The 24891-nt window shown below is 41.9% G+C and overlaps 1 protein-coding gene across 4 annotated transcripts in view; it reads left to right on the top strand.

Moving 5' to 3' along the window:
- The window catches only part of ryr3 (ryanodine receptor 3), a 561329-nt gene that overhangs the window by 412204 nt on the left and 124234 nt on the right, over window positions 1-24891 (top strand). For all 4 annotated transcript variants that reach the window (XM_070878983.1, XM_070878984.1, XM_070878982.1 and 1 more), the window contains exons 60-69: window positions 2006-2127; window positions 2867-2916; window positions 4568-4628; window positions 4749-4987; window positions 7760-7841; window positions 13795-13925; window positions 15646-15960; window positions 18796-19036; window positions 21291-21378; window positions 23273-23365. In XM_070878983.1, coding sequence (XP_070735084.1) covers window positions 2006-2127; window positions 2867-2916; window positions 4568-4628; window positions 4749-4987; window positions 7760-7841; window positions 13795-13925; window positions 15646-15960; window positions 18796-19036; window positions 21291-21378; window positions 23273-23365 — 1422 coding nt within the window. The remainder of the gene's footprint in view (window positions 1-2005; window positions 2128-2866; window positions 2917-4567; window positions 4629-4748; window positions 4988-7759; window positions 7842-13794; window positions 13926-15645; window positions 15961-18795; window positions 19037-21290; window positions 21379-23272; window positions 23366-24891) is intronic.

Below are 24891 nucleotides of genomic sequence, written 5' to 3'. Positions count from 1 at the left end.
TTTCTCGCCACAGATGCTGCCTGACCTGCTGAGATTTCCAGCATTTTCTGCTTTTATAACTGCAATTTATATTTGTATAGCATTTTTAATGTAATAAAATGTCCCAAGGCACTTCACATAGGATGGAGCAGACGAAGTGACATTGGAAGAAGTAGGAGAACTTAATCAAAAACACAGTTAAAATGATATTTTAAAGGTGGAACGGAAGTAGCAGGGTAAAGAGGTTTAGGGAGGGTGCTACAAGAGGAGAGGGCCTAAACTCAAAGCTCAAATATGAACATGCATTATACTGCAACTTTAGCTTCACAGCAATAATAAAGTTACAATGTAACTTGAGAGTTGGAGTCAACCGTGACTGGAAAGAAGCTTCCTGGAGAAAATAATTTTGCATTGCGTGGGTTTGACAACAGATGGAATACAATCCTGTGCAATGTCTAACATAGCGTGAAAAGTGCTCAGGGTTTCAGGGAGCAGAGCTCTGTGCATTTGTGTAAACATGCAGGAGAATTGCCGTCCAGCCATATAGTATAAATGGGGTACTGCCTGACGAGAACTTATTCTGCACCAACCAGTCTCAGACTGATGGCTTTAAAATAAATGCGCCATAACATGCATTTGACAGAATGCAGCATGGTATATACATCAAAGAATACTATAAAATCGATTATCCAAGTTATATTTTTGGCTCAAAATATCAACTATTTGAATAGACCATGTGGAAGTTAACTGCAACAGTTAGCCGGCAGACTTTATTTTACACTTCGGAAATAATTATAGGTTAAATTATTTTCACTTGGAAACAACAACTTGCAGTTATATAATGCCTTTAACATAAAACGTTGCAAGGCACTTCGCAGGAGCATTATCAAACAAAATTTAACACCAAGCCACACATGCACTTATTAAGCGATTGGTCAATGAGGTAGGTTTTAAAGAGCATCCTAAAGGAGGAGAGAGGGGCAGAGAGCTTTAGGGAGGGCATTTTGGAGCTTGGGGCCTGGGAGGCTGAAGGCACAGCCGCCAATGTGGAGCATTTAAAATTGGGAATTGGCAAGTCAGAATTGGAGGAGCGCAGGTATCTCGGAGGGTTGTGAGAGTGGAGGAGATTACAGAGCTAGGGAGAAGCAAGGCCATGGAGTAATTTGAAAACAAGGATGAGAATTTTAAAATTGAAGCATTGCCAGACTGGGAGCCAATGTAGGTTAGCGAGCACAGGGGTGATGGTGTGAATGTAACTTGGTGCGAATTAGGATATGGGCAGCAGAGTTTTGGATGAGCTCAAGTTTATGGAGGATGGAAAATGGGAGACCGGCCAGCAGAACATTGGAATATTCAAGTCTAGAAAGAACAAAGGCATGGATGAGGGTTTCAGCAACAGATGAGCTGAAGCACTGACACTTTTTTATCACTTGCTTTCTGAACTCAATTGTCCTATGTGAAAATATTGTATAAACTAATTAATAAGGCTTGTCTGTACTTGCATTACTATATGAAATCATCATTATAGGCAGTCCCTTGAAATCGAGGAAGACTTGCTTCCACTCTAAAAATGAGTTCTCAGGTGGCTGTACAGTCCAATATGGGAATTACAGGCTCTGTAACAGGTGGGGCAGACAGTGGTTGAAGGAAAGGGTGGGTGGAGAGTCTGGTTTGCTGCACGCTCCTTCCTCTGTGAGCTTGGTTTCTGCATGCTCTCGGTGACAAGACTTGAGGTGCTCAGCGCCCTCCCGGATGCTCTTCCTCCACTTTGGGCGGTCTTGGGCCAGGGATTCCCAGGTGCCGGTGGGGATGTTGCACTTTACCAAGGAGGCTTTGAGGGTGTCCTTGAAACGTTTCCTCTGCCCACCTGGGGGCTCGCTTGCCGTATAGGAGTTCCGAATAGAACGCTTGTTTACAATTACATTCAAGGGGATAATTAGCGAATAATTGTTCGAATAATATTTGAATAAAGTACATCCAATTTAGCATTATTATTCAGTAACTTTCAAAAAAAAATCTATTCCAGATTCTGCTTCCTCTTATTGATGAATACTTTAAGAATCACTGTATGTACTTCTTATCCTCTCCAAGCAAGAGTTTCAGCAGCAGTGGATATGCATCCAACAAGGAAAAGGAAATGATAGCAAGGTGGGAAGATGTTTTGTTTAAAACATGTACTGTGGTAAGCGCTAAAATATGTTGTAGCGAGGCTTCCAAAGGCTTTTGATGATGATCCACCTGAAATGTTATTAATGAAACTCAGAGATGTGGGGATTCAGAAAAAGTGCTGGGAATGGGTAAGAAATTGGCTGAACGGGATTGGTTTGCAAGTGACGCCTTCCATCGGACAGGAGGAGGGAGGATCCAGCGGTCAGGTGAATCTTTTTGAAGTCAATGGGAAGGATAATTGGGTGGGATGTACAACGGGCATCCGATCCGATACCGGCAGGTTTATGTCCCCGACCTAAGTTGGAAGTTCTGCCCATGGAATGTGAATGCGCCCTAAAAGAGAGCAAGCAGGTTCTTTAAATATCTATGTCAGACATGCTGTGTGATGAGAAAATAATCTTCAAGTTTTCAAAATGTTGACTACGTTTAAAATTGATCTGTAATAGGGAGAAAAGGTAACCTTAGCTTGACTGATAACTGATGACACCAAATTTAAAGAGCTTTAAGTCAAACGATGTATTCAGTGTTTTTTTCTACATTGTTGCTCTGACTTTAGTTTCATGGAAATGGGAGTTTAAAATAGCTATGTTTGAGATTTTAATTTTCCAGCATTCTTATTATATTATTGTTTTTGTTAATGACTCAATAACAGAGGGAATATTGCTTTAACTGTGTATTTCTGTCTCCTGTTTTCCTTTTCTGTGCTCTCCTTTTCCAGTATTTTCTGCAAACTTGCTGCCCTGGTCAGACATAGGATCGCACTCTTTGGTAAGCAGTCTGCCAGTTTCCTTACAGTCTTCACTTTCTAAATGTTATATCAGCTGCATCAAATGCGGGACGCCTAAAAAATTGACCCCAATGGAACCAATGCCTGTACAGATTAGTTGCCAGCCATTCCCCTGCTAAATTGGTATGTTTTGCGTCTGAAAAATGGGCGCATGTTAACTAATTTCTGCCCTCTGTGTCCCTCTGGTCTTCTGAATCAACTTCCTCCATTAGGTCTACAGGAAATGGGGCATATATTCCTTTCACCACATTGACAAAGATCTTTATTTTGAAGCAACTCTGCACTAATAGGTGCTTAGCCAATCCTGTGTGTCATATGTATTTACATCATGACATTACTTTGCATCATGGCATAATAGCATAGACCACCCAAATGAACTCTATACATTTACAGGGCAGACCAGGGAGAATAGTCTCCTGAGGATATTGAGAGCAAAATATATTCACTGTTCTATTCAAATTCACATGATTCTTAAATTGAAACAGAATTCGTGATTTTATATTGATTTTTTTTTTAAGTACATAATACTCAAATAAGGTGAGCTGGCACCTCAATTTTTAAGACCAATTTTAACTTTGGGTGATACTGTAAAGCAGGCAATTTTGATTCAGCCGCCCTTTATACATCTCTCCCGATTTTCATTTCCATTCAAGTCACTGGTCAGCTGAATCAAAATTGAGCATTTTACACTATCACCCAAAATCAAAATTACTCCATCCGTGCACCCTCACACCTTCATGAGCTATGTAACATTATATGTGTATAAAACTTGATTTTTATTCTGCTTAAATACTATTTGTAAAACCTGCATGTTTCTTGACTCTCCAAATTTCATGAATTGACAACTCGGCGGCAATTTTCAGCTGTCAGCTACACCGTTCTCGCCTGAAAAACAGGTGATGAGCAGTTGAAAATCAAGGTGGTGGGTGGAAGGCGGGGGCAGCTTGGTCATCCCATTAATATCCAGAGCCTGCTTGATACAATTTTCAAGCAGGCATGTAAATGGCTGAGCAGCATGCCATTCTGTTTCTGACAGGACACTGCTTAAATATGTCAAATCAGGATCCTACAGTGGTTTCATGGCAAAGTGTGTGCCATGCATACCCAGCACATTCGTATATGTCATTGAGTGCTGCAGGTCGCTCATAAACCTGCTCAAGAAATGTTTTATTTTAATTTTTGTGGGACTGGCTGAAGCAGGAGTGCTGCTCCTGTGCCCACAAAAGAAACTTTGGCCCACTGCCCACCTATGCCAAGCCGCACCCCCAGCATCACCTCCATCACACCTCCCAGGCCCTATCTGCCTGAGGGCTCAGTATGAGAGCCAGCCGATTTCCTGCCCTCCCGCATCCAGCAAGCTACAGCGGGGGCAACCCTTTAGCTCCTGCAGCTTGCCAGCAGCATTTGAATGAGTCCCAAACCTAAAGTGTCTTGGGCCTTCCGATGCCACCTTTGAATGGGAGGTGTGGCTGTTCCACCCACTTTGTGCCCATTTCTGGTGAAGTTGAAGATCACTCCCGACAGTTTTAAGATGCTGTGTGAGGCATCAACATTAATTACAATTTAGCATTTGTATAAATAGGCAGAGTAATGCACAGATGTTCTCATGTATTTCATTGATTACTTCTAAAGGCAGTGATTCTGGTACAATGGTAAACTGTTTACACATCTTGGCACGGACACTAGACACCAGGTAATTTTGGCATTTTTTTACATTTGGTCCTTTCATTATTCATCTGTTGCCACTTTTTAAGCAGCATTTGTTATACCCTCTAATTGGAGTTGTGCAAATATCTACAATTGTGCTTTCCAGAACTGTTATGAAGTCTGGCTCAGAGTTGGTGAAAGCTGGCATTCGTTCATTCTTTGAAAATGCAGCAGAAGACCTGGAAAAAACGCTGGAAAATCTGAAACTTGGAAAATTCACACATTCACGATCTCAGTTAAAGGGAGTCACTCAGAATATCAATTACACAACTGTAGCTCTGCTGCCTGTGCTGACTTCACTATTTGACCACGTTGGTCAACATCAGTTTGGAATTGACTTAATCTGTGAGTAACCTGGTTTATCAACATAGACTAATGCTATAAGCTTCGTCAATGTCTGAGCTGTGAACACCTTACTCTGACTCTACACTTTATTTGTAACTTTTAGATTGTAGTGGACTAAAAAAGAAATAGACTACAGTTAGAATATTGAGCCAGAATTTGCTGGAGTAGATGTGCTCAGTTAATTAGACTTTATCCTGCACCCTTCAGCTCAAAATATATTGTCCTGCAAGTTGTTGGAAGTGCCAGCTGAAAATAACATGACTGGGGCAATGGGGCATCTGGGAGCTTGGTGAACGATGGGACCAACAGACTCACAATAGCAAAATACTGCGGATGCTGGAAATCCAAAATAAAAACAGGAAGTGCTGGAAATGCAGGGAGAAACAGAGGTAACGTTTCAGGTTGATGACATTTCATCAAAATTGGATGAATACTATGGGAGCGTAATTGCCCCTTTTGATATCCCTATTAGAGCCACCGGGGGGGGCACTAATGGGGCGCAATGGCGTTTTCACCCAGGGGAGGGGTGCACTACCGCCTGCCGGGAAATTGCCCCGGAGGTTTGGAGGGTGCTCTCCCGGCAGCGTCGCATCCCGGGCTGGCGCACGACCAGCGAGGATGTCAACACCGTGCGCACCGACCCCTCACACCCTGTACCGACCCCGTAATGCTCCATGGGGGAAATCGCACCGCGGGCCACGAGGGAGGCACGGATGGATGTTAACCGCCCTAGGAGCGCCCCTCAAAGGAAGCGGAGCACCGGAGACAGCACTCTGTTTCCTTTGAGGGACGTACAGCCCAATTACACATTGGGGGCAGGAATTCTGGGCCCGTCACTGGAAATCCCGGCCCCAGAAGGTTACCACCCCGAGTCGAGGCGAAGGGTAATTTCTTGCCCATCTCCTTATCAGTGAGATCAAATAATTTAGAAATAAACAGGGGTATAACCGAGAAAAAGAGTGAATTAGAGTCAAATCAGGTATAGAAAGAGAAGGAAAGAGAGGGAAAGAAAGATTGGATTAAGAGAGATAGAGAAAAAAAAGGGACAGGATGGAAAAGTAAGAAAAAAATCAAAACATTTTAAATATAACATTTTTTAAATCTGCAACAATACTTCACTGATTGAAAGAATGAGACTCCACACTTTTGTTCACTTTCTGGGCCAGAGAGGTTGATTGGCAATCAGTAACAATTATCATATTGTGAAAAGGGTACTTACATTATTCATTGCTAGACTTAACTTTCTGTGGCGAGTTTAATGGGAAATTAATGTGCAAATGCAGCAACTTCATTTTAGGGTGAGATGTCGATTTCATGAAGCTATGACAAATTGTCCAGAAATTTGTGACGATTCTCAATTCACGGGGATATCTCTTCCTTGCTACAATTTGCTGATCGATTTGTGAATTAATAATGACGTGTGTTGTTCACACGCCAAGATTTTTACAACAAATTCCGACCCATTGTGTTCCGTTTTGGGTAAGGAAGGATGTCAAGGACATAGATAGATAGACTTAAACTTACCAGAGTTATGAGGAGAGACCAGAGAAACTGGAGCTCTTTTTGTAACAGAACAAAGATGGCTAAAAGATGATCTGATACAAGTGTTCAAAATTCCGAGGAGTTTTGATAAAGTAGATCAAGAAAAATGATTTCTAATGAGCCAGTAACCAGGTATAAATTTAAGATCATCATTAAAAACACAAAAGGTGAGGTTAAATGTATTTCTTTTACACAACAGGTTCTTAAACATGGAACATCCAATCAAAAAGAATGGTTCAGGCAAAACACAATATTGCTTTTAAAAGGGATAAATATTTGAAAGTTAAGTTTTTTTAAACGGTATGCGGAAAGATGAGGAGAATGGGACTATGTGGATAGCCCTTTAAGAGTGCCAGCAGGGGCATGATAGCCCACAGGGCCTCCTTCTGTGCTTTAAAATGTTATGAATCTATGGGGTAGATTTTCATGGTTGTTGCCTAAGTATCATCTGGTTGGAGCACAAAAACGGAAAATCTTGTGGTGAGGATTGTATGCCAGTATCAGAACATGCCAGATTTACCTTATATTGAAATTAATGGAAGGAAAGTCCAGTAGGTTCTGTAAAGGGCATGAGAGTTACCCCTCGCCACCGGCATTTCCCGTTCTGCACTCTGCTCAGGTGATGCCTAACGCTTAGTCGGTAAAGACGAATATCTACCTCTATACTTCTATTGGAATATAGTATAAGGCAACAGAATACGTAAGAAAATGCTTCATAACCAGGTTTATTTAGTGCTGTGCTTTAGGCAGCATCTGTGGAGAGAACTCAAGAAGAATCCACACCCAAAATGTTGGCTGATCTGGCGTATCTTATAGATGCTGCCTGGCCTGCGAAATGTTTCCGACGTTTTCTGTTTTTGTGCTGCATTTATATTGTTGCTGCATTTATATTGTTGCTACATGTGAGCAGCACTGTCTTGGACAGCAAACCAAAAATCTAAGAGTTTACCAAATGACGTAGAGCCAGCCATATTTGTTAGTTACTGGCATGTTGAATGTACAGAGATTCTCAGATCAGAAACAGTGTGGTTTTTGCAGTACCTGAGACCTAGAATGGCATTTCAGAACTGCTGTCTAAATATAAATGTGCTATAAAATGAGGATGGCTAGATCAGTATTGAATGAGTGTGGTTTAATTTAGTATTTGGTAATGATTTGCTACAATTAGAACTGTGAGATTGCCTGAGTGAGAGTTTCTAAACTCATAGATTTACTGTATTCTGTTTGCAGTGGATGATGTCCAAGTGTCATGCTATAGGATCCTGTGCAGCTTGTATGCCTTAGGAACAGGGAAGAACGCCTATGCTGAAAGGTAACTCCAACGTCAAATGCAGTTTTAATAAGATTTAGGATCATGAAATTCCAAAGACTCTACAAAACATGAAAGTTGGTTTTTGAACAAACCCATTTAAATGTAAACTGTTCTCAAATAACCAGCATCGCGATCACTCCAATGACCTCACCACTGATGGCAGATTCATTGATGACAGCAAGGTGTTGCTGAAGTTTAGAGAGGCAGTAGGCACTACTAAACAAGTAGGCCCAGAAAATCACGGGCCTGGATCTCGGCAATTCTGCTGGTGTTGCAGATCACCTGGAAACTCTGCTGCTGTCCTTGACGGTCTTTCTTGTTATGTATGTAATAACTCGACAGAATGAATACTGTAAACTAACACAGGTACAAACCTGGTTCTGCTTTATTAGGGCCCAAAGTGATTACATTACGTAATGGCTTGCCTTTTATACCTGGGCCGCACTCATGTGCGTACAGCCCAGTGACCTCCGACAGTGGTGCCACCTGGTGGCTAGTAAACCCAAGCATACATACATGACAATATCCCCCTTTAAGTTATTAGTAACAGTCTTTTTACAAATTGAGATGGTCCAGGATTTTCCGTTCCCGAGTTGATCATCTCAGTTCAACTCCAGCCTTGCGCAAGCGTTCTGAGTCTGTTATGACTGGGGGCTGGGTAGCCGATCTGATGGGAGTAGCAATGGCCATGTCAGGGATTGAAAGTCCAGATTCATTGATGACAGCGGAGTCCTCTGATGACTGAGGGTAGGTAGGTTGGTCACTGATTGTGTCTTCCTCAGACTGTTCCAGTTCATCCGTGTGCCGCAGCTTTATCTGATCAACGTGTTTCCTGCATGCTTGCCCATTCTTGAGCTTGACGATAAACACTCTGTTACCCTGCTTGGCCGTAACAGTACTGGCAATCCACTTGGGACCTTGATCACAATTTAGTACATACACAGGATCGTTAACAGAAATGTCACGTGACATAGCAGCGTGATCATGATACCACTGCTGACTTTGACGCCTATATTCAACATGATTGTTCAAGTCAGGGTGGAAAGGAGAGAACCTGGTCTTGAGACCTCTCTTCATCAATAGTTCAGCAGGAGGGACCCCGGTAAGCGTGTGAGGTCTTGTCCTGTAACTAAACAATATGCATGACAAGCAAGTCTGCAGTTAAACATGAGTTACACATTTCATAGTCTGCTTGATGGTTTGGATAGCACGGTCTGCTTGACCATTAGATGCGGGTGCTGACCTCACATGTTTGATACCATTGAGTTTCATGAACTATTGAAACTCCAGACTAGTGAAGCAAGGTCTGTTGTCGCTTACAACGATGTCGGGCAGACCATGAATGGCAAACATGACATGAAGGCTCTCAATGGTAGCTGTGGGTGTACTGGATGACATGATTGTACACTCTATCCACTTGGAATATGCATCCACCACAACTAAAAACATTTTTCTCCGGAAGGGACCTGCAAAGTCGATGTGGATCCTGGACCATGGTTTAGATGGCCACGACCACAGACTCAGCAGCAATTCCGCTGGTGCTTTACTTAGCTGCATGCAAGTGTTGCACTGATGCACATATGATTCCAGATCAGCGTCAATTCCAGGCCACCATACATGAGACCTGGCAATGGCTTTCATCATGACAATACCGGGATGAGTGCTATGTAGATCATGTACAAATTTCTCTCTGCCTTTCTTAGGCATAACAACACGATTACCCCACAGTAAACAATCTGACTGAATGAATAGTTCGTCTTTGCGACGGTTGTAAGGTTTGGTCTCATCACCCATTTGCTTGGGTATGGCAGACTAATCACCACTAAAGACACAATGTTTCACAACCGATAATATCGGGTCCTGGCTGGTCCAGATCTTAACTTGTTGAGCCATGACAGGTTCTTTCGCTTTCAAAAGCATCCATAACTAACAGTAGGTCTGCAGGTTGTGGCGTCTCCACCTCTGGTCTGGGCAACGGCAGACAGCTCAGTGCATCGGCACAATTCTTGGTGCCAGGTCTATGATGAATGACATAATCATAGGCAGATAATGTCAGCGCCCACCTCTGGATGCGGGAAGATGTATTGGTATTGACACCTTTGTTTTCCAAAAACAATGAAATGAGTGGCTTGTGATCTGTTTCCAGTTCAAACGAAGACCAAACAGGTACTGATGCATCTTTTTAACCCCATACACACAGGCTAATGTTTCTTTTTCTACCATGCTTTAGGCTCTTTCCGCCTTTGATAAACTTGTAGAAGTATACGCAACAGGTTGTAGTTTACCCGATTCATTGGCTTGTTGGAGCACGCAACCAACTCCATATGACGAAGCATCACAGGCCAATACTAGACGCTTACACGGATCATAATGTACCAGCAGCTTGTTAGAGCAAAGCAGATTAGTAGCTTTCTCAAAAGCTCTATCTTGAGACGCATCCCAAGCCCATTTGTTGTCTTTTCTTAGCAGCATGTGTAGTGGCTCTAATGAAGTGCTCAATCTCGGTAGGAAATTACCGAAGTAGTTGAGTAGACCAAGGAACGAATGCAGCTCCATGTTTTTAGTAGTGGTGGATGCATATTCCAAGTGGATAGAGTGTATAATCATGTCATCCAGTACATCCACAGCTTGTCGAATGTCCTCTGGCTCATTATTGATTGACTCGCACCCGTGTCCAATTCCATCGGTACCAGCACACCGTTAAGTTTCACATTAATCATTATCGGTTGGCTCTTTGTTAGGAACGAATACAGGTCATACACTTCCTCCTCTGGTATCTCGGATTGCATATCCGGATCCGCGCTATACTGGTCATTGGCCCTAGTTTATGGGAGGCTTGTTATGCTTGATGCCAGTGTGTGTGAGTACAGGAAGAAAACCAAACAAAACAAAAAGAATTTGCATTTATGTAACACCTTTCACATACTTTGGGTGTTCCAAAGTGTTCACAACAAATGGGTCATTTTTGAAGTTCAGTCACTTGTTTTGTCGGTAGTTGTATGGTGTTCAGTCGTGGCACAGTCTTGTCTCTGAGTCAACCAACATTTAAAAACAGACTATCTGATCATTATCATATTGCAGTTTGTGGGACTTTGCTGTGCCGAAATTGGCTGCCGTGATTCCCACATTACAACAATGACTATACTTGAAAAGTACTTCCTTGACCGTGACGCACTTTGGGACATCCTGATGTCGTGAAATGACTTATTTTTTTCTGTAGATGTGGCAGCCAATTTGCACACAGTAAGGCTCCACAAACAACAGATGAATGAATGACCAGGTAATCTGTTTTAGTGATTGTAGTTGAGGAAGGGGTGTTGACCATGACACCAGGAGAACTCCCTGCTTCTCCTTCATGGGACCTTTTGCATCTGCCTGAATAGCAGATAGAGTTTCGGTTCAACATCTCATCTGAAAAATGGCTCCTCTGACAATTCAGTACTCATTCAGTACTAACATTCCCATTAAGCTGCACAATCTGTAGCTCTCGTGCAGCCGGCTCACTGACCTTTAACTAGGAAGAGCCGCACATGCACAGTATTTTGAATGGGCCACCCACCCAAAATAAAAATGAAAGAGAATATTGCTCAGTACTGCACTGAAGTAACAGTCTACATTATACAGAGATTGGCACTGAGCTTTCAGGTCCACCCTCCTCGTCCTGCCTATACTATCAATGCTACAATTAGAGGCTTGATGCTGCAGGACCATGCTCTACATTACATGGTATTGCATAGACTCTACAGAACAGAAACATGCCATTCGGCTCAACGGTCTATGTCTGTGTTTATGCTCCATTTGAGCCTCCTCCCATCCTACTTCATCTAACTCTATCAGCATCTAGAAACATAGAAACATAGAAATTTACAGCGCAAAAGGAAGCCATTTCAGCCCATCATGTCCGCGCCAGCCAACAAAGAGCCACATAGCCCTCGGTCAGCAGCCCTGAAGGTTACATATGAACAATGAACAATGGCGGACAGGTACCCTTTTATTACTTTCTCCCTCATGTATTTATCTGGATTTTCCTTAAATGCATCCATGCTATTCACTTCAACTGCTCCATATGGTAGCAAGTTTCACATTCTAACCACTTTCTGGGTAAAGAATTTTCTCCTAAATTTCTTATTAGATTTATTAGTGACTATCTTATGTTTATGACCCCTCATTTTGGGCTCTCCCACAAGTGGAAACATCTTCTCTACATCTATCCTATAAAACCTGTTCATAATTATAAACACCTCCAGTAGGTCATTCCTCAGCCTTCTCTTTTCCAGAGAAAAGAGCCCTAGCCTGTTCGGTCTTTCCTAATAGTTGTAACCTCTTTCTTCTGGTATCATCCTTGTAAATATTTTTTGCACCTTATATTGCAAATTTCAACAACACACATGAGTGCAGACAGTGTGTATGAGTAAATGAAAAATGCATCCTGGAGCTAGATTGTTTTTGCAGGTTTTGCTATGTGAAGCCCCATTAACATACCAATGCAGCAAGAGTTTTATTTGTAAGTTGCAGCTTGAATTTATGCCCTGCTGCAGAATAACCAGGCATGGTCAAAATTCAATAAGCTTTGAGGTTGTCCTAGTGCTATACATGGAGTGGTAGTAATAGGTTTGTTAGAATTACTTTGTAGCATGTACAGTTAGGACAGCTAGTTCATAATGGAAAACTTTAGCCTATTACCAGTTTTCCTGAAGTCTGTCAACTTGCTCATTTGTAGTCAGGTCCTTTACTACAGTCTGCAATGCATTTTGTATGACAATTTCTAAACAGAGGATACATGAATGTGCTAAAATGGGCAGCTCTTCTTTCAATTCATGGAGTGTCACCTCAAGGGCTTGATCAGTAAATCTAGGAGCATGCCTTCTGGAACTCTCTATTTTACTGCAGTCTTTTTCTTCATCCACCTACACATTTTCTCATTAACCAGATTGCAATGCTTTAAATAGCTGCTACAGTAGATCTGTAAAATCCCTAGCAGATGTAGAAGACTCAGTCTGCTGTGAGAGCAAAGGCACTCCATGCATTAGGAAAGTAGGTTGATCATGAATTTGAGACAGGAACAGCTGTGCAAGAAAAGCAATGGGATTCACCACATTGAACAGTTTCTGCCCAAATCATATCCCCACACTCATTACTACCTTTCTTTACAAAAGCAGGCACAATTTGAAATCTGTCAATTAAACTGAATACTTTGTTGGTTAATATGTGTAGAAGTTTGGTATTGGTTCTCAAGCCCGTGATATACTTTTCTTTAAATCATAGAATAGCATTCAAACAGCTCATTCAGCCCATCAAGTCTATGCTAGTATTTTACTCCACATGACCCAAGTCTAATCCTAGACTCCTGCTTGCTCCCCATGCCCTTTAATATTCCTCTATTTCAAGCAACTATCTCCTTCACATATAAAAGAATCCACAGATTTTGCTTTAACAATGTTCGGGACAGAATTTTTTGTGCTTACCACCTTCTATGTAGAAAATTGCATTTCTAACCTCCCCTTTAATCTTTTTTATGACTATCCTAAATCTTACTATCTTGCTGACCAGTGGAAACAATTTATCACTATTTACCTTATCATAACTCTTCATAATCTTGATGACCTCCATCAAATCATTCTTTAAACTTATTTGGTCTAATGGAAAAAAAGCCATAGCTTTTCAAGTTTCCCTTCGTAACTGTAACCTCTTATCCAAATGCTGCATCTTTTCCATTGCTTTTATATCTTTCCTATAAAGGGGTTGAGTTAATGTTGCAAAATATTTGCACTACTGAAATATTGTAATATAATTTATGAACTACACTTGTGGTCTTACTGTCCTGTTTTCAGCTATGATAACTGCAGTTGCTTGAACAGCAGTACATAGTTTTGTATTTGGTTTTACAGGAGTTATTTGCCCTTTATTTAACCACAAGATAGCTTTCCCATTTCTCTTTTGTCTTGTGTCACAGACAGCGGCCACTTCTTGGGGAATGTCTCGCCACTCTTGCAGCAGCCATGCCCGTAGCTTTTCTTGAGCCTTCTATCAACGTACACAACATGCAGTCAGTTTTCAATTCCAAAACACCTCGGGAACGAATCAGTATGTAGAACTTTCTTTTAACAAAAATGTTTTCCTGTTAACTATGCTCTTAGAGTTAATTTGAAAAGAAATACAAAATGTTTTGCAGTGTTAAGTACTGTGTTGATGCATTCAGAATGTATTTAATCAAATGGAAATTCAGTTGGCAGCATAAGGTACAGAATTTTGTGCCCTAATAAATGTCAAATGTTTGCATTACAACATATTTGTTCCTTTCACCTGGCATTTTTCCAACACCACTTCCTTGGTTGGACAAAACAATCCTCCTATCCTGCCTGAAATTGCTACATTGTTGCTGGCTGCCCCTTCCCTGCCCATTGCATGCAAATGACAGTGGGATGTGGGGGCTCAGGTGCCTAGCAGAATCTTGACCGAGGAAACTGGATTGATGTTCCAGCAAACAGAATTCATGACTGAAGCTACTGCAATGTCTCCTGATAAAAGCAGGGTGATTTTCCAGCAAAATGCAGTGAGTGAAAGATAGTTACATAATACACATTTTATGCATAAAATCTATCTCAATCATTTCAAGTATCCAGGCGTGACTGATGTGGGAATTATTCAATCATCTCCATTCTGGCCGAGAATAGTGTTATCACTATATGCAACTGTGAAACTATTATAGTATTCCTACAGTCTGGATAATTTTCGTTACATATATATTAGTTCAGTTGAGCCTGATAGCCGCTGGTCATAGTTACAATTGTTTCTTTATTGGTGCACCCAAACATCCTCACCGAGTTATATATTTTCTTTTATTTCAGTTTAATCATGCTTCAGTGGTAGATTATACCAAAAGAATAATCCAATTGGTTGAGACCAGGTGTGCTAGTAAATAATGCTGACAGTTCAAATGAACTGTTCGACATCTTTTATGTTAGAATCTGCCACTGAACCCCTCATGCCTTTGTGACCTCCAGACTTGACTGATCCACTGCTCTGCTGGCGAGCTTGCCATCCTGCATTCTCCATAAACTTCAATCAATCCAAATCTCTGCCACCCGCATTCTATCCCACACAAAATCCCACTCGCCCATCACCCTGTCCTTGCTGTCCAACCTTGGCCAACGCCTCAAATGAAAAAGTCCCACCTTTGTGCTTAAATTCGTTCATGGCCTCTCCTCTCTCTATCTCTGGAATCTCCCAAGCCACTAATCCCCTCTAAAATTCTGCACCTCCAACTTTGACCTCTTGTGAATCCCTCTCTTCTTTTACCCCTCCATTAGCAGCTGTTCCTTCAGCCACCAAGGCCCCATGTGTTGGAATTCCACACCTAAACTCTTTCACCTCTTAAGGTTGCCAATTCTGGATGTATTCCTGGAGGTGTCACCACCAGACATCCTGACTCAAACAGTCTTTTTTCCCATCTCCAATATTTTCATAACTAATAAACAAAAGTATTCAAAGAAAAGCCCCAATGATTTTTCTTTTGGTGAGTCAGCAGTGTCCAGGAAATTAATCATAACATTTTGAAAACTCCAGGAAAATTCACCTCTCTCTCCTTCAAAACTATCTCTTTGACCACCCTACCTAATATCTCATCCTTTGTTTTGGTATTCATTTTTTTTAATATGCCTCTGTGAAGGGCCTTAAAATTTCTATGTAAATGCAAATTATTGCTGTAGAATATTCTTTATTTCAATAGTATGATCTGTTTCTTTACTAATACTGAATGCACTATATATGAAGGGAAAGAATGACACTCTGTTTGTTTTGCTAGTTCTAGGCTTGCCAGACACTGTCGAGGAAGTGTGCCCAGAGATGCCTCAACTAGATGGGTTAATAAAGGATATCAATGATACGGCAGAATCTGGAGCCAGATACACCGAGATGCCTCATATTATTGAAGTTATTTTGCCCATGTTGTGTAATTATCTGTCATATTGGTGGGAAAGAGGCCCTGAGAACAATCCTGCTGGCCCTTGCTGTACAGTAGTCACCTCTGAGCAACTTAGTGTAATCTTGGGCAACATCCTGAAAATCTTGAACAATAATCTGGGCATTGATGATGCTTCCTGGATGAAGAGAATTGCAGGTAAGAATATAATATATTTTTTGCAGCCCTCTTTGAATAAGTGAATTTTCCTCAAAGTGTTCCACCTTTCTATGCAGCCTTTCGACGCACCCCTTCACTTTGCACTCATGGAAGTAATACATGTATTCTGCTGTGATGAAGCCTATAAATCTATGTAGATAAAATTTGCTGGATATTAAATATTGACCAATCTATATCACACATCACTTTAAAGTGGAAGGATATAGTTATTCTGCCAATTTTAAATTGATACAAAGTGGTTTTGACTGCACACCCACCTGACAGTGCTTTGATCTGACTTCTGAGTGCACCAGAAATAAAGAGCTTGCTTTGATATAATGATTTTCAAATCCTCCGAACACCCCAAAGCACTTTACAACCAATGAATTTGGAACATAGGAACAGAAGTAGGACATTCAGCCTCTTGAGCCTGTTCTGCCATTCAATTAGATTATGCTGACCTGCACCTTAACTCCATTTACCCGCCTTTGTTTCATATCCCTTAATACCTCTACATAACAAAAATCTATCCATCTCAGTTTTGAATTTTTCAATTGACCTACCCTCAACAGCATTTTGAGGGAAGGAATTCCAGATTTCCACTACCCTTTGTGTGAAGAAGTGCTTCCTGACATCACCGTGAATGGTCGAGCTCTAATTTTAAGGTTATGCCCCCTTGTTCTGGATTCCTCCACCAGAAGAAATAGTTTCTCTCTATCTACCCTATCGAATTATTTAATCATCTTAAACATCTCGATAAGATTACCCCTTAATCTTCTATACTCAAGGGAATACAAGCCGAATCAGTGTAAACTCATAATTTAACCTTTTATGCCCCGGTATCATTTTGGTGAATCTACGGTGCCAACCCCTCCAAGGCCAATATACCCTTCCTGTGGTGCAGTACTCAGAACTGAATACAGTACTCCAGATGGGGTCTAACCAGAACTTTATACAACTGTAGCATAACTTCCACCCTCTTGTATTCCAGCCCCCATGAGATAAAGGCTAACATTCCATTAACATTTTTAAATATATTTTGTACCTGTCCACAAGATTTTAATGATTTATGCACATGAACCCCTAAATCTCTCCCTCCTGCACAGTACCATTGAGAAAATACTCGAATCCACCTTTGAAGTGCGGTCACTTCTGTTTTGTAGGCAAACAAGCAGCCAATTTGCACATAAATAGACCAATTAATCTGTTTTTGGTGGTGTTGGTTTACAGATAAATTTTGGCCTGGACACCAGGAGAACTCCCCAGCTCTCTCTCAATATTGCCGAGGGATTTTGTGCGTCCACCTAAAGGGCCTAGGTTTAACATTTCATTCGAAAGACAGCACCTCTGGCAATGCCATACTCCCTCAATACTGCATTGATGTGTCAGCTTAGATTACGTGCTCAAGTCCAGGAGTGGGGCTTGAAGCCACAACCTACTGACTCGGACATAAGAGTCATCATCATCATAGGCAGTCCCTCGAATCGAGGATGACTTGCTTCCACGTCAAAAAGTTCACAGGTGTTTCAATGAAGGACCTAAAATTCCAGGTCCGAACTAAATCTTGAAGGGTGGAAGATGCCTGTGCATGGATTTTTTTAATGTGTGGTGACTGCTGCACACCAGTGTTACTACTGAGACAAGGCTGTCACTTCCACTAAAACCAAGCACCATCAGACTCTGACTCTCACAACGCTTTGAATTGTTGCAGTATAAGTCAAGCCTGGTGCAAAATACTATATTTTAGGAGAAGCATTTGGCCTCTTAGGAACTTTTGGAATTTTGCATGGAATCTTTTTAATGTTACAAGAGAATGTTCTCTTCCGTATGCTCTCCTAGCATGAAAAGTCACCACCCTGGAGTGCGACTCTGCATATATATATAACTCCTTTGTGGCTGGCATCAGTGCAACATGCATTGATGTGCAGTCAGCAATATAATTCTGGTCTAGCGGCTACATATCAGGCTGAAACAGCAGCTGGAGTATAACCCAGGAGATTTCCAGCATTCTCTGCTTTTATTTCAGATTCCAGCATCCGCAGTATTTTGCTTTTGTATAACCCATGTGTCTAAAATACATGACAGACTTAGAAAATTCTGTGAAGCTTAATTGGATCACCAGTCAGACGAGAGTAAAATGCAGAGCTGTGGGTGCATAACAGGCAGAGCAGATCTATTCAGAAAAGAATTCAACATAAAGCTGTGTGATGTTTTCTTTTGCGGCAGGAAAGTTGCAGAGAGCTTGATCTTTCTGCTTTCGCCGTGAGGGGGATGATGCAATCTGGGCTGTAGCAGCAATGAGCTTACCCTGGCCCCTTTATGCAAAGTCAAATCATATAGTGTTTCAATTTTGCTCCCAGTGCATCATGAGCAATTCAGGACTTGAATTAATCTGATGGTAACCCAAGAAGAAAGGAACTTTTGTTCGGGGGTGGGGGCGTGGGGCAGGGGGGTGGGGGGAAATCGAACATTTTGCTGGAGAAAAATGAGTTGAACGTCAGCACTATTGTGGTTTTAAAAAATTAAAAACGTTTCCACAAGCTCTCCTGTGTAGCATCTTTTTGTGGTGGGCACTGAGCAGCTGAAAGATTACTCAGGTAGTCCAGCCACGTTATAGGGAGCAGGGCTAATTACTATAAACAGAAGTGCCCTAATCAGCCTTGCACACTTTTGGTGTAGAATCCCAATGCGCTATGTGTTGGGCAATTGGATGTGAAGTAGGCCTGATGTACCTAATTATATGTGGAGTATTCACCCAATATACATCCATCATCACATCATTGAGCCCATGTTAACATATCACATCAACTAGCTGTTTCTCTTTGTACTTTCCAGTGTATGCTCAGCCAATCATTTGCAAAGCTAAGCCTGAACTGCTGAAGAACCAATTCATCCCAACTTTGGAGAAACTGAAGAAGAAATCAATGAAGGTTGTATTAGAAGAAGAACAGATGAAAGCAGAGGGCAAGACAGATACCCAGGAGACAGAGCTGATAATTCTGGATGAGTTTTCTGTTCTCTGCCGAGATCTCTACTCCTTCTACCCAATATTGATCCGCTATGTAGATTACAACAGGCAAGATTACCAATGTGATTCTTAAGTCGCATGTTCTTGTGAAAACTGTTTAATTTTTTTGAGTGATGTTTTGTGGGGTTGTTTGTAAATTAAAAACAAAGAGTTCGGTACTTGCAGCTGAAGCACATTTCTTTCATGATGCTCCTCCCCACACCCACCTCTCCCCCTCCTCCCAACTTGGTGAATGGGTATGCTGATGAGCTCCAAACCATAATGTTTTTCTCACCTGTTGACATTAGTACGAAACTTGGATCATTGTTTGTTCTGCTGGATGTGTTGTTTTGGGACATGGATGCGCTCTGCGTCACTGAATCCGTGGACCCACCCCGATCAAGAATGCTGGTACACAGCTTCTAGCACCAGTGATATGTAGTCAACACCTACGGCTGGAGCTTAGCCTGGTTCTTGCCACTCACTCGCCAGCAGTTAGATGGGCTCCTATAGGGGTAGAGTGCTGTTGTGTCTCTGCAGATTCTGGTCCATTGTAGCAGCTGGTCACACAACTTCACCATTGTATGACACAAAGAAAGTGCATTCATGTGTCCATTCACTCGTGTCCAACTTGGTCTGTCCCTATTTGAAATAAAAATTGTCCTTCCTTTTCTTCCATCCTCAAAATTCTTCTTCTTCATTCTCCTCACAGTCCCATCCTCATTCCTTACTTCTCTCTCCTGTCCTCACTGACCCTTTCTCCAATGCCTTCCTGCTTGATTCCTTTTGCATTTGAATTTAATCTCTCCTGCTTTTCCTTCTCCTGTAACTCTTGTGTTTCTTTTTGCTCTCTTTTTTTCCCCTTTTTGTGCATTTCTTCCCTCTATTCCCAGCCTTGGGCCAATGCTCTTCCCCTCCCTACCCTTTTCTCCCTTTTACACCAATACACTGACTTTCTCGGGTGCTTTTTCTGACTCACACCTGGAATCCCGCACAACATGTTTTTTAAAGTTGCTATTTATCTTTATGCAGAACTCCAGGCACAAGTGGAAAGAGGGACCTGTGGATGGAGAAAAGTGGGATGAGACTGGGGAAGGGGAAGCCAGTAGCTTGAGGATGAAATCTATGGTCCAAGTCCCAGGACAGCGAACCGCGGGAGGGTGGGCAGCATCATGATCCAAGGTGTGAGACAGAAGGCAGAAGTGTGTCCTTGAACTGGAAGCTAGGTGCAGATCTGGCATTCGATTTATCACAGCTAATGACACAGATCAATCAGGACAATGGTTACCTGTTTACTATGGATTAATTATATCCTAAAAAGTGGGACTTCAACAACCGACATTTTGTTTTAAATTACGATAGATTATTTTTATGTAACATGATAGCTGAAAATATCTCCTAAAATGTTATAAAGTTTGAAAGGCAGTTTATGGCTCCCCCAATAACTTGGTGATTTTATCCAGCAATTAGCTGAGCCATGCAGAGCAGGTAGGTTCCAGGTTTTATCCACAGATTGTGCTGACTTAGTTGATCTCAGAAAAGGCGGCCTTCCGCAATTCGCTGTCCTGGGACTGGGCCATAGTTTCATCCTCAAGATACTGGTTTTCCTTCCCCAGTCACGTCCCACTTTTCTCCAGCAAGGGAGGTACTACATTTGGCTTCAGCACTCCTATGTTAGGATGGGGAAAGTCCCACACCTAATCGCTATCCAGCAACTCATGCCCTCTTGTGTTCAGATAACACATAAATAGACATTCTACTGAGTTAAACCAAAGACTACAACATAGGTTTATTAAAAAATAAAAAGCAGATTGTAGCAGAAAATTAATACAGCACATTTCACTTGATTATAAAACATTGCACTTCTTGATAACAGCAGGATCAGTGGCTGCTTGTGGTCATATAGTCTCCTAACACTCAATGTTATGGCCCAGATGTTGACCACTTGGGCTAAGAAGCGGAAGATACCCAACAACTGTAGAACCTTTAAGAAGTAAGCCCTTTCTGTCGAGGGGAGAAACATTGGCAAGGCAAAATACACATTTTAATGCAAAAATAATTTCATGTTCATTATAGTTTGAATATCAGAGTAAATATAATGACAAATAATTTTTTTAATCTATTTTGCTTTTACTGAGCTACAAAGACAGAATGCAGCCCTAGACTATCAAACACATCAATTTTTTTGTACAACTCACATGATTAAAGCTGAATTTGTTTTGCTCATGGTTATTTTGTTATTGTTTCCATAAATTTATCTTCTGGAGCTTTTCAGCATCAGAATGTGAACAGTCTGTTCCAACTATTATGCTTTTTTTTCCAGGGCAAGGTGGCTAAAGGAGCCAGACGGAGACTCTGATGAGCTATTCCATATGGTGGCTGAAATTTTCATCATGTGGTGCAAATCACACGTAAGGAATTCGTTTATAAACTCTAACTTAAAAATATATATTTTTTAAAGTGAAATAATGCTTTAGAAACAGAGTTATGGGGGCCAAAATTGCCCCATTTTTTAAGGCCCATTGTACCAGGGTGGTAAGGCCTTTCCGCCCGGAGGCAGGTGGCAGGTGCCTCGTCTTTCCCACCCCACCCGGCGCACCAACTCCTTACCACCTAACGTCGACCCCTTTTGCATCCCGCAGGGGGAATTGCCCCGCGGGAATGTGGTCGGCGCCAGTCGGTGCCCCTGACAGCTTTGCGGGACACTTAGCTTCCAGCGGCTGGCCACTGCGGCCACACTTAAAGGGGAAGGCGTAACACTGCAGCCGCCATTTTGTTTTGATTGTCGGCCGACTCCTGAGTCAGCTCTACAACGGCGGCCGCTGGCTCGGCCGGGCCACCAACAGGCAGCCCAGCCGAACCGCTCCCTGGTATCCCAGTGGGCGTGTGCCACGGAGGACTCACTAGGCCTCACAGCATCCCTCGCCTTTAAGTGAAGAGGAGGGATGATGCGACGCATCAGCCTGAAGCAGCACGTCCGCGCCGCGCTGATGGACACCACCCCGATCACATCCGCTACCCCCTCAAACAGCGTCCGAAAGCGCTGGGAGGCATTTTTTGATTTAAAGAGTCCAATTTCCCACCTCCTCCTCCCGCCGGGTGGTAATAATTCAAATAATTCGAATTATCCGCCCGAAACGGAGCGGAGGGCAATTTCCCCATGTGAAATTTTTGAGCATTGATCGTCATTGAGCAGCTCTTTGTTGCAGCCAGTTGCCGTTCCCATGTCCTGCTCCATGGTTTTAGTTCACTTTGTTTGTAAGGCTTCGCTAAATCGTTCTTGCCTGCTCAGCACTGATGTCCACTCCAGAAAGTGATCCCTCACTTTCTACAAACTGGAGTGTGACTTTATATGCACAATATCTAGTAATATAAAGTAGCCCAGGACTAAAGCAGAAACTCTTGTTACTGTAATTAGCTTGCTGAATTGAGATGAGCCCTCTTGTGTTCAGATAACAGATAAATAGATATTCAACTGAATTAAACTAATGATTACAACACAGGTTTATTAAAATAAAAAGCAGATAGTGGCAGAAAATCAATACAGCTGATTTCACTTGATTATAAAACATTTCACTTTTTGTCGATTTAAAAAAAATAAAACTGCTATTTATCTTACTAATACTTAATTTGCAGCAGCATCCATAACATAAAACTTGTATGTGAGATTTCAACTAATCACACTTGGGATATCAAGACTCTATGTTGATAGGTTCGTGTGAACCAAGCATATCTCTGCCTGGGCAAGGAACAGTCAAGCAACCCCTTTCATCCTTTGGCACCTCCCCTCGCCAGCATGACCAAGTTACTTGAGATCAAGACAGCCCTTCACATATCCAATCAAATGTCAGAAGATGGACTGTTTTCTGGGCTGATTTTTGTGTGGAACAATGCTAACTCTAATAGCCCACAATATTAGGAATGACAATATGTATGTGTAAGATTCAGACCTCTGATCGTCTGCCATATGTTTGAAGGCTTACAACTGTCGAGATGGTGGCCCTAAAAAAGGTAGACTGACCCCCAATGGTATTTCCAGATATATGAGAGTAATGTTGATTCTCTCTCAAGAAGATAACTTAAGCTTGAAATTAGTAAAAATTAAATACATAGGCCTGGAGTTTCCGCTTAATTGCCTGACTGTTTTGGGGCAATTCGCCCAATATCGGCTTAACCGGTGCAAAAGATTGCGTAATTTTAAACACAGCTAGCAGAGTAAAGGTAGTACAAGATTAGCAGAGAGTATTCGTGTGTAACTTAACTGATCTCTGTCAGTTTCTCTCAATACAAATATCTGTTTTATAGAATTTCAAACGAGAAGAACAGAACTTTGTAGTTCAGAATGAAATCAACAACATGTCATTCCTGATTGCAGATAATAAGAGCAAGATGTCCAAGGTAAATGTCAATAACGCATTCCTTAACTTGCATAATATATACACTGGATATAATACAATACGTATTTCTGAGATGAGTTTTTACAATGTCATGAGATAGTTGCCAAGTGTAGAAATGATGTAACTTTGAGTTAATCATACCTGCGGTATTGAGATTGGATTCCACAGTAATAAACCTTGTTTAGATTACCATGACTTCATGCAGTGAATACTTTGATGTGAAGTTATTTATTCTGCTTCATAATAACAGGTAAATTAATGATCTGACTTAGTACAAATGCTGGCAAGGGAAAGGCAATGGAAAATAAACATCTGGTTTATTGAATTGCTGAGCCCACACAGTCAATTTAATTATTGTTCAAATTAGAGTTGAGTGGGTTAGAGAGAGGTGGCATCTTAACTGATGTACTAAAACTAATATTTTGGGGGCGGGGGGTTCCTCTGATGGAAAGACATGGTCCAGTGTTGCATTGAACCATGTGGACAAGGTAGTAGATGGGACACTGTAATTAGCCATAGACCCCCTGTCAAGGGAGGGGGGAAATTACCAGCCCTGGTTGCTACCTAGTGATCCCTGCTGGAAATTGCATTTGTGAACATTGGGTGAGGAGAGAATCAAACCTCTATTGCCCACCATGTTTCAATAACCATCAGTCTTCACTGGACTCATATGTGGAAAAATAGTCACTTGAGCTTTGGTACAGAGAGCTGCTGGTACCCATGGAACCTTGGGCCCAAATTTGGCCCTCCGTTTTTTTCTGCACACCTCCGAGCACTCCGCCGACATTTTACCTCAAAAGCAGCACCGAAAAATCTCCCTGCGATCATGGCCGATTCTCGGGCTATCTGTGGAGCTGGTGTGGGGTACAATGAAGAGAGAGGGACGGAGTTAGGTCCCGGCGCTGAAAACAGTGCCGGACCTCTGCACATGCGCACTAGAGTCTACGCGCATGTGCAGTAGCTCCTGGCAGGCCGTTTCGCGCAGGCTGTGTGGGAGGGGCTAAAGCACACCGTCCCTAGTCCTGGCCAAATGGGCTCCCTTCTTGGGTGAGCATCAAAAGACTTCTGTTGTAGAAATAACAAATGGGAAAATAACAAGAGTTTGACATCGGGCGATGAGTCCACAGATACAACACCGATAAGAATATTGTGACAAAAACCCTGATAACCTCCTCTTTCTCTTTATATGGTGTAAGCATCAAAATGGAGAATTCTAAATCCATGGGAGTAAAATAAACCGTGGGACTGGATGATCCAGTGGATTGGCACATTGTCCTTTCACCTCTGGGACCCGAGTCAGAATCCAAATTACAGCATGAACATTTTCCCTCTCTGCCAGCTGTCAGGAACTCTATGTGAAACGAGTTTTGCCAGCACCAATCTAGTTCCCAGTGCGGAAAATGTTACTGTTATTGGTGATTTTCTGCAGTTGTGGCTAAGGTACAGTATGAGGGAAGAATATTACTTTGGTCTTGGTGTTTTAGGTGTAGAGTTCCTTCTATTTTATTTGTTAATTAATTGCTTATT

This window comes from Pristiophorus japonicus, chromosome 4 (genome assembly GCF_044704955.1).
Source record: "Pristiophorus japonicus isolate sPriJap1 chromosome 4, sPriJap1.hap1, whole genome shotgun sequence".
Lineage (NCBI taxonomy): Eukaryota > Metazoa > Chordata > Chondrichthyes > Pristiophoridae > Pristiophorus > Pristiophorus japonicus.
The sequence above is the reverse complement of the archived record's forward strand: the minus strand, read 5'-3'. Positions and strand labels throughout refer to the sequence as shown.